Source organism: Eptesicus fuscus, chromosome 4 (genome assembly GCF_027574615.1).
Source record: "Eptesicus fuscus isolate TK198812 chromosome 4, DD_ASM_mEF_20220401, whole genome shotgun sequence".
NCBI classification, from domain to species: Eukaryota; Metazoa; Chordata; class Mammalia; order Chiroptera; family Vespertilionidae; genus Eptesicus; species Eptesicus fuscus.
The window spans coordinates 87,516,948-87,527,636 of NC_072476.1; the positions used below are offsets into that span (position 1 = coordinate 87,516,948).

The window sequence follows — 10,689 nt, forward strand, 5'->3', positions numbered from 1 at the left end:
CAATTTCATCATGCTAAACAATATAAAAGTCACAAGTAAAAACCCAATGTGTATTTATTCGATGACTGTTTTTACATACTCACTGAAGTACAAGCATATACACGCAGATCAACAAATCACTCCAACTGACTACATCCTGAAATGCATGAGTTTATGATGCCCTTTTCCTCTCAAGTATTTTCTCTTTTAGACTACCAAAACCACCCCTTTCTTAACTGTGCTCCACATGCTCAGTCTCCATATTACTAAAACTCTGTGTCTGTCTTCTAATTTAGGTCACGATGTCTTTCTTCATACCAGCTACCACAAGAATCATACAGACAACGGTGTGTTCATGTGCAGTTTCATTTTAGTCTTTATGTGATTTCTTAATGGATCCTGGGCTTTCTGGTCTCCTGATAATATAAATACCTGCATGGAACGTCACATAGGATGCGATCGTAGAAGAGAACCTCTTTCTTTCCATTCACGTCTATCATGAGTCTTGGTATGCTGGACGCATCGTGGTTGACCACCATGATGCAGGGACTGCTCAACCTTTTGGCCTGATGAACAAGCAGATAGCAGCGCTTGTTGTCCACATCATTTGCAATGACAAATCCCTCTGGGAATATAAAATTGTAGTGTTGGGTGACATGCAGCACAAGTAAATTCCTGAAATACATAACCTGTAGGCTGCCGTGTGAAAGGTGAGGATCCACCAAACTTGAGTCCCGAGTGTGAAAGATTGGCTAGGACTACAGGAGTGGTCCAAAAACAGAAACCCAGCAGCTCAGCATGGATTTCATGGTCCCTTAAAATTTCAAAACTTCAAGATTCATTTGTTCAACTAATTATTCACTTTGTACCAGTTATTGTGCCAAAAATGTCTTTTCTATTAGTAACAATTAATTAGGAAGATGAGGGGAGAGAGAAAGGTGTACAAACCAACAGAATCACCTGACAAGTGTTTTAAAATACTGCATGTGTGCTGGAGCACCATTCTAGACTCTGGATCAGATTCTTGGGGTGGGGCCTCACACTCCTGAACATTTAAAAGCTGTTCCCTGGAAGACTCTGAGCTGTACCACGGCTAAGTACGTGGTGGAATGTTTCCTGGGTGCCACCTCCTCTCCCTCTGGCTCCCCTCTCATCTCCAGCAAAAAGGCAAAAACGTCTAGTAACATTTTATAATCAATATTGCTCTCTCTTAAAGGAAGTAGGAGATAAAGGTACATAAAAATATTAGAAGACTAACTAGGACTATACACAGTATTTTCGCATCTTTATAAAATCTCTATAAAGGAGCATCACTGATACTACAGTAATAGCTGCCATATTCTGAGCACTTTGTAATCTTGTATCACACACCCCAAGTTCAGGACTGATGGCTCATTTCATACGCGATGCCTAGTAATATTACCTAACTCACCTCGTAAATGGTGGTGAGATTTGAACCTGGGGAGTCAGATAGCAGCTCTTAACATAGTCTAGTCCTACTTTCAGGGAAGCTTCAGGCAATGTTCTAATTTTTCCCTGTCTACATCCCACCAAAGTTGCATAGCTACCTCCAAACCCCGAGTCCAATGCATACCTGGAAAAGGGACATTCATGTCAGCATGCAGCATTTCAATTAATTGTGTGGTCTTTGATCCAGGTGCTGCACACATATCTAAGATCTATTAAAAAGTAAGGAAATATTTGAGACTTTTATTTTAAGAAATCAAACATTCTACATTTAATTTAAAACAATTTGAGTCATTCTAATCTTTTTATTTCTATTCCAATACCTAAATATATTTCTTTATAGAATGAATCTACAATGTGATATATTTAACTGATAGGGATCTCGTAACATGGAATGCCCTCAAGTCACAGTGACTAAGTTACTCTCTCCACAGGGGACGGGAACAGACAGCACTACAAGCCAGTAAAGGCAATACAGTTAGGGATGAATGAGTAAAAGATACTAAATGCAAGAAGCACTATAACATATTGCTAAGAAGAGAGCTACTTGGTCTCAAACCTCAGCTCAGCCAATGACTAGTCCTGTGACCTTGGGCCAGTTACTTCAACTTTTCCTTATCTCCTTTTCCTCATCTGGAAAAATGGGGACAGTGGTAGCATCTACCCCCACAGGGATGTGTGGATAATAAAATGAATTCAGGCAAAGAAAAGAGTGCATGTAACAACCTCTCAACACATGTTCAATATGACTATTAATCTGATTTAGTCAATCAAGACCACTGAAGATAATCTGTATAGTAAATAAACAAATTAAGAAAAAAATTTTGCCTAGCTGGTGGGGCTCAGTGGATTGAGCGTTGTCCTATGCACCTGGAGGTCACAGCTCGATCCCCAGTAGGGTGTGTGGAGGAGGCAGCCAATCAATGGATCAATGTTTTTCTCCCATTGATATTTCTATTTCTTTCTCCCTCTCCCTTCCGTTCTCTGAAACCAATAAAAAAATATTTTAAAAAAAATTTAAGGAAGAAAATAGTTAAATAACTTATAAAAATCAAATAGAACAAAAATGTGAAATACCTAAAGAAAAATTTATCACTTTCTATTTCTCTAAAGTGGAAAAAAAATGTTTTTAATTTTTTTAAAAAATTCTCCCTTCCGTTCTCTGAAACCAATAAAAAAATATTTTAAAAAAAATTTAAGAAAATAAATAACTTATAAAAATCAAATAGAACAAAAATGTGAAATACCTAAAGAAAAATTTATCACTTTCTATTTCTCTAAAGTGGAAAAAAAATGTTTTTAATTTTTTTTAAAAATTCTCCCTTCCGTTCTCTGAAACCAATAAAAAAATATTTTAAAAAAAATTTAAGGAAGAAAATAGTTAAATAACTTATAAAAATCAAATAGGACAAAAATGTGAAATACCTAAAGAAAAATTTATCACTTTCTATTTCTCTAAAGTGGAAAAAAAAATTCATTATATTAAGAAAAAAAGGTCTCAACAACAGAGCGGCACAAACACAGACAGCAGCCTGCCCACCATGATTTTCTATATAATACACAATACCTTATGGTGAGGGTGAGCATTAAGCAGCAGTGGTGGAATCATACTAACAGCTTCTTGACGACTGATATTTCCCTTAGAAAATAAAATGTTTAAAAAGTCAGCAATGACATTAAAAAGTGCAGAAAATTTCAATATTGGAAATTCAAAATTTTAAATGCAACAGAAAAAGACCATAGAATCAATCATACACAGAACAATAGTACTATCACACACACATTAAAGAGGTAGGACAGATTTTCATACTAGTGGATACAAGGTTGCTACCTAAAGGTCAAGTAAGGATGACCATTTACCAAAACTTACCTTTAAAAAAAACAGTGCATTTTGAAATTTCATTAAAACAAAGGGAATTTTAAGCTTATGTAGTCCCCACTTCCTACCTTCAGAAGATCTGGAAGTTGGGTAAACATGTCTCAAAGGCAGACAATGCCAATGAAATACCTTCAGCAAGAGGAGCAGTCGAAGGGGGCACAGGACAAAGTCACTGTTAGCAAGTTTTTCCCTCTCAGCTAAAACTGTAACTTCTATATCTCAGTCCATTTTCAGGAACAGCCCATGTCTGCTTTCTATTCCTGAGAACTGTCTCTCAGAAAGGTCAAAGCATCAACCATTGCTTTTCTCTTTCCTTCCCCAAGATAAATTATTTAAAATTCTTCACTAAATCGTCTGTTCTAAAGATCTTCGCTAGTGGGCTAAGGCATCTGTTGAAGATGTACGACAGTTCAGAATCAGACAAAATTTTCTTGATGAAGTTCAGCACTTGCCTCAATCACAACTCTATTTTAACAACCTTAAGAATGAATGCTTCAAAAGGGCAAGTAGCCCAGCTGGTGTGGCTCAGTGTCCAACCATGGACCAGATCATGGTCTGATATTCCTGCTCAGAGCACAAGGCAGGGTTGAGGGCTAGTCCCCAGTAGGGGGCGTGCAGGATCAATTATTCTCTTTCATCACTGATGTTTCTGATGTTTCTATCTCCCCTTCTCCCTTCCTCTCTCTGAAATCAATATAAAAACAGAGGAGAGCCGAAACCGGTTTGGCTCAGTGGATAGAGCGTCGGTCTGCGGACTGAAGGGTCCTAGGTTCGATTCCGGTTAAGGGCATGTACATTGGTTGCGGGCACATCCCCGGTAGGGGGTGTGCAGGAGGCAGCTGATCGATGTTTCTCTCTCATCGATGTTTCTAGCTCTCTATCCCTCTCCCTTCCTCTCTGTAAAAAATCAATAAAATATATTAAAAAAAAAACAACAACAGGGGAGAAAGTTATAAAACAACAAGGGCCTTTTGTATAGCTATCACTACTCATCTTATACTTACCCATCGGCCTGTTAGAATCTAAATACAGACTTGTACATTCATTCACACCCACTAATTTTCACCATATGGATTTTGGGCTGGCAATGAGTCTGTGAAGGCTGAATCTTAACTTGACTAAGGCACACTGACTCGAAGCATTAAAGTGGGGATGGGAACTGTGGGCCCTTGACTATAGACATCCTGGCAATTAGGCTGTATTCATAAACACATCCTGAAGAGGTTTCACAGCCAGCTTTATTTTTTTTTAATATATTTTATTGATTTTTTACAGAGAGGAAGGGAGAGGGATAGAGAGCTAGAAACATCGATGAGAGAGAAACATCGATCAGCTGCCTCCTGCACACCTCCCACTGGGGATGTGCCCGCAACCAATGCACGTGCCCTTGACCGGAATCGAACCTGGGATCTTTCAGTCCGCAGGCCGCTGCTCTATCCACTGAGCCAAACCAGTTTCGGCCACAGCCAGCTTTAAATAAGAGTATCTCATCCTGCTGACTTCTGATAAAAACTGGACCATTTCCCTAGACATACACTATTAACAGGAAACTCCCATCTCCTCCACCTTTCAAAGCTGCTCAAATCTGGCTTTTTACAACCTACTCAACTGGATACCACTCTAATCCCCACAAACCCTCTGCTCTATTGTAACTTGCTCTCTAACCATGTTAATCTTTACCTGACCTTGCATCTCAGTCAAAGCAGAGTCAGAAAACCCTTCCTAGTACTGGGTCCCCAAGTACAGAATCAGGAATGAGGTAGTACTCAGTCCAGTATATTCCTAACTATTGGGAAGTGGGGTAGAAAGCCAGGCAAACAGGAGCCGTTTACCAGGTTACCTAAATGGGCAAAAAGCCACAATGATAGAAAACAGCTGTGGGTTGAGGAGAAGTTAGAACCAGGTGAGGTGAAGGGTTTCTAGCTTCAGGGAAAAAAACCTGGAGATATTAACTCTGTTAAGAGGATAGAGAAGAGGGAAAAAGAAATAACATTATCTGTTGAAGAAACAGAGGTTTCCTTGACTAGAAGATTAGAAATTAGGAAGGAGGAACTCCTGATTGAAAATACTAGAGCATTAAGTATACCAAAAGGAAAAAAGGGAACGGAAAAGCTTACAATATCCAAACTTTATGGGCATTTAATACGTACTGCGTCAGAAAATTGCTATTTTCTTGGGGAAAAATTTGATATTAAAGGTGAAAAGTTCAATAACCATGATGGTAAATGTTCATTGTAATCAAGAATCTGGGATGGCAAAGAAACCAAGAGGGTGACGATGGTGACATTTTAGAACAAAATTGTCCTATTTAGGTATTATTTTTTAAAACTCACCTGAGGATATTTTTCCATTGATTTTAGAGAGTGGGAAAGAGAGGAAAAGACAGAGAGAAATATCGATGTGACAGAAACACATCAATTGGTTGCCTCCTGCATGAGCCCTGACCAGGACCCGGGCCAGGAAGGAGCCTGCAACCGAGATACGTGCCCTTGACCAGAATCGAACCCAGGACCCTTCGGTTCGAACTCTTTCCACTGAGCCAAACCAGCTAAGGCTTAGGTATTTTTTGTATGTATGTATGCCTGTTATGACAAAAATGGAGTATAGACAGGACAAGAAAAAAACAGAAGTAATAAAAAGTGAGTTTAAAAGTCTCACTTTTAGTAAAATAAGTAACACAGCCATAAAAACATACTACTTTCTTGTTATAAGCACCTGGCATATACACCTAAGGAGGAGAGTGGAATAAGTGGTTGTCTCTTAAATGGCATGCTATCAAGCAGAGTCCTGTGCACACCCCAATTCTGCAGCCACCCAAACCCAGGAGTAGCAAGACACAATCAAGCTGACAACTGTGATAATATCCCTATCAAAGTTCATGGTTAGTGCAACCAAACAAGGTAACAGCTTCATAATCACAGATTACAGGTGAAAAATACAGATGCAGGTGTCTTTCCTGCATACTTTATCTACTTGATCACTCCCATTGACAAATAGGGCTAAAAATATAACTATGACACAGTTATGCATTTAAAACTTTAAGGAAACCAACAAATCTAAAGAACTCTACTCACAGATTCGGTTTCGCTAACCAGAAACTGGTGAAACTTTTCTAATTGTGGAGACTTTCTCAAAATTTTTCGACTCAAATTTGTGTGCCAGGCAAGTTCTTCGGGATACCTGACCAAAAAGAAAGTAAAATGTTTATGGACTGTATATATTAAAGTGCTCTCTTAATGACTTCTTGCTTATCCAGGTCATATAGCCAACGAGACACCCAATTTTCTTCTGCTTGCTCATCCATGATCCTCTCCAGTACAGTCAGCCAACACTGCATGATGTCCCCTGGGACACAGGAGCATGGTTCTAAAAGAAGAGCCTAGGGGGTCACAGGAGACACACACATGTGCCATCACAGTAAAACCACGATGATAAATGTTTAGGACCTGATAAAAAAGTGGAGAATCCTCTGCTCTTCACTATGTATGGTAAGTTAATGATGGCATAAAGGTCATCAGAAAAATAAAGAAACACATAAGATAATAAATTTCTTCAATTTAAAGAAGTACAGATCACACAATCAAAATAATGTGGTAGACCAAGTATCAGAATGTTTGACAAGCATTTGATTGCAATTTTATTTACTATATTTCTGAGTCTATGAAAAGGAAAAAAAATTATATACAGAAAACAAGAGTTCCCACAAACTTTCCTAAATGTTATTCCATTATGTACCAAAAGGTTAAGAAGAATCTATACTAATAAAACGGTAATATGCTAATTAGAGTGGATGTCTTCTGGATGTCCATCCGGACAAAGCCACAGCAGCTGCAAGGCCCAGGGCTCAGGCAGCCGTGAGCCCCGGTGACTGCAAAGCCCGGGGCTCAGGCCTCACATCCGAGGCGGCCAGCAGTGATGGCAGCAGCGGGGTGATGGGGGCGGCAGCGGGGTGATGGGGGTGGCACCTTCCCCTGATCACCCCGGTCGCCTCCGCAGAGGGAGGCCAGACTTCTGCTTAGGCCCACTCCCCGTGGCTGAGGGAACCCCCCCCCCCCCCCCCCCCCCCGCTAAAGTGCACGAATTTTCGTGCACTGGGCCTCTAATATTATACATTTCTTCATTTTGAGCAATACAGAAAACCATCAGGCATCTTAGTAAGTGTCTGCTTTACTTGCTTGCTGAGAGATGTATGGGTATCCCACACCTGATAAGTGAATTTGATTGAGTAAATGTTTATACAATAAAACTGCCATGCAGTTATCACTGATAATGAGGGGAAAAAAACAAACAAAACCTAAGTATTGGAAACCCAAATCATATAATATGTTGCCCACATGCTTCAGTTGTGTTCAGAAAATTAAAACAATCAATAACATGAAGAGAATGACTGGCCATTATTAGACAGTGATTCACTTCTATTCTTCAACCACAGAGAACTTCAGCTGAATACTGATTTTAGCATTGGCATTTGTCATTGATTCAAAATGTGTACCCTGCACACGTCTGTGATATGGACACTAAAAATCCAAATGGCTAATGAAAGAAAGAAAAGCAAACAAATCTACAGCCCATGATTAATGAAAACCTGACCCTGGTTTACAATCACTAAAAGATATGTAAAAAAGAAAGATAATATCATACACTTGAATAGTCAAAACCTCCAAAAGTTATCAGAAAATACTGGTTAAATTCACGGTTTTACAACAATTATTTAAATATCTAAATATGTATACACACACACACACACACACACACACACACACATTTTGTGAGAATCTTCAACGCCTCAAAGTTGATAACCTGAAATGTGGAACTATAACAATTTCATGACTCCCCAGGACTTGACGCCAGGCATTTTACAAGACAGACTATGCTGTCGACACAAGGGATGTCTTCAGACAACTCAGGCTTGACCTGGGCCATGAAAAACAAGTAACCTACAGAACAGGGCAAAGAAAAAAAAAGGTTAGCACAAAGATCAGGAGCATGCTGGGGCACCAGAGACAGTAAGACAGTCAGCTGGACCAGTCTTGTGCACCTTTGCCAGGTTAAGGCTGTCATTTTTCTGAAAGTAAACACTCAGCAACAGTTTGACATGAGAAAACAAGGAGCTTAAATGGAAATGGTAGAAGTGGTAACATCACGGAAACAAAGGGGTTGGACTGACTGGAAAAAAATCATACATGAAAACATGCACACCAGTATAAAGTAATAACGATAAAAAGCATTGGATGAAAAACATGAGGACATCTCATATGTATGTTCAGGTTCTTTTGTGCTAATAGCAAATGCATTACCAAGACATATATTCAAGTGACAAAGATTAAAATCCCAAACAGACATGCAACAGCATGGAGCCTTGTTGTACCTACCAACTCAGGGGTTGTGGAACTTCAACTTTCTGACCATCCACCTCCAGGTCCTCCAATTCTTTGAAATACTTGTTCTTTAAGCAATGTAGAATCTCTTTTGCATGGCTGTTAAAAAAAAAAAAAAGCAAGTTTCAAACCAAACTGAAAGGCTAATACAGTTTATTTTTTGGTGAATTTAAGATTTCAAGTGATTTAAAACTAAAACCACCTTTGCATGGAGAGAAGCCATTCTTTTATCACTGCCTCTTTATTCCTTCAAAGCTAAACAAAACTCACTGTTTAATCACCAAAGGATGACAAACTAAATACACTTCTACTGCATTCCTTCCCTCCTAAATATTCCTACAGTTCCGTTTTTGCTTGCAACTCATCTTGGAAGGATGTTAACTACAAAAATGTATACACTTTGAGTAATTATAAAGGCAGTGTTTATTAAAATAATTTCATTTTCAACATGTGTATATACACCGTTTGGGGGGGACACCCTATATATCCTATATAATAAAAGACTACTATGCAAAACCACCGGTCACTATGACGCGCACTGACCACCAGGGGGAAGACGCTCAACGCAGGAGCTGCCCCTGGGTGGTCAGTGCACTCCTACAGATGGAGCACCGCTCAGCCAGAAGCCCTGAGCCAGGCTCATGGCGGGTGAGAGCAGCAGAGGTGGCAGGAGCCTCTCCTGCCTCCACACACCGCTAAGGACATCCGACTGCTGGCTTAGGCCCACTCCCCATGCCAGTCGGACATCCCCCGAGGGCTCCTGGACTGCAAGAGGGTGCAGGCAGGGCTGAGAGACACCCTCACCCCCCCCCCCCCCCCGCCCGCCCAGGGCACCAATTTCATGCACAAGGCCTCTAGTATGTGTGTGTGTGTGTGTGTGTGTGTGTGTGTGTGTACACACACACACACACACACACACATATACACACACACACACACATACACATACATACAGAGAGAGAGAGAGAGAAACAGCTTTATCCAAACTCGGTAATGTCAGAAATTTTCATGTGTTCCAAAGAGTAGGCGTCCTTGGCTCACGAACCCCCAGGGGGTCCACTCTTTCTCAGTTTGCTTTTTCATTTCCTATTCTAGCCTTTCATCTCACATGCCTCCAGACCTCCTTGACCTACCCCACTGGGCCCTGCGCTCCCTCCCCGATGCTTCAAGACTCTCGGATCCACACCGCTGACTTGCAGCAGTTATCCAGCCCTTTAACACCTCTCAGGAAAACACTCTCGTTTTTAAAATTCAACCTTAGGCATCCCAACCCTTGAGGAAACAAACGCACGGCTCCTTTTACCTCTTGTAACCAGTAATTCTTAAGGTGGCCGGGAGGGGCTCCCTGAGCGCTTCCATGAACTGGTCCCACTCGCCCTCTGGTACGATCTTGAGCTCCTGGTAGTAGTGCTCGAAGAGCTTGTTCTCCTTGACGATCTCGGGGTACCCGCCTTCCCAGCCCTGAGGAAAAAGGGGGAATTACTCAGGCTTCGGGGAGCCGCCCCACAGGTCTAGGGGTCTGGGAGGCCCACGTGGGGCGCGGCCCGCCTGGCACCGGCTCCTACCGCGTCATGGCGCTTTCCGGCGCCCTCGGCGCCGTCCTCGGTTCCCTCGGGCCGCCGCTGCTGCTGCTGCTGCTGCTGGAGCCGCCTGCACCGCGCCCGCCGCCCCATGGCCCACGCGGTCGCGCACGCGGCCCGCACCCACCGACCCGCCACCGTCGGCTGCGCGTACTTCCGGGTTGCCGCTCAAGGACCCCCGCAGGTGCGCTCCGCCTCTCCCGGGCCTGCAGGAAACCTCAAGACGCAAGTGATGAGCACTGTGACCCCTACGTCCAGAAAACAACGAGCGAAGGGACCCGTTGACAGCCTGAAAGTGGCCAAAGAGAGCAGCCCCAAAGGCGTCTCTGAGTCGGGTGCTAGGGTTCTCCGCGTTGCCTCAGGCAGCTCCGCGGACAGCCCGAGGTCGCGCATGCGCAGAGCGGCG

At 42.0% G+C, this 10,689-nt stretch overlaps 1 protein-coding gene across 5 annotated transcripts in view; it reads right to left on the reverse strand.

The window, feature by feature from the left end:
- NSUN2 (NOP2/Sun RNA methyltransferase 2) overlaps positions 1 to 10,574 on the reverse strand; it is a 30,301-nt gene extending 19,727 nt beyond the window's left edge. For 2 of the 5 annotated variants that reach the window (XM_054715251.1, XM_008162045.3), the window contains exons 1-7: positions 10,269 to 10,570; positions 10,007 to 10,164; positions 8,698 to 8,802; positions 6,400 to 6,505; positions 3,014 to 3,085; positions 1,574 to 1,658; positions 412 to 604 (exon numbers count right to left, since the gene is read on the reverse strand). In XM_054715251.1, the coding sequence (XP_054571226.1) occupies positions 412 to 604; positions 1,574 to 1,658; positions 3,014 to 3,085; positions 6,400 to 6,505; positions 8,698 to 8,802; positions 10,007 to 10,164; positions 10,269 to 10,376 (827 nt within the window). In that variant the 5' untranslated portion in view covers positions 10,377 to 10,570. Of the gene's footprint in view, positions 1 to 411; positions 605 to 1,573; positions 1,659 to 3,013; positions 3,086 to 6,399; positions 6,506 to 8,697; positions 8,803 to 10,006; positions 10,165 to 10,268 lie in introns of all 5 variants that reach the window. The other 3 variants (XM_028139441.2, XM_054715250.1, XM_054715249.1) reach the window with 3 other exon arrangements.
- Positions 10,575 to 10,689: the final 115 nt, after the last annotated feature.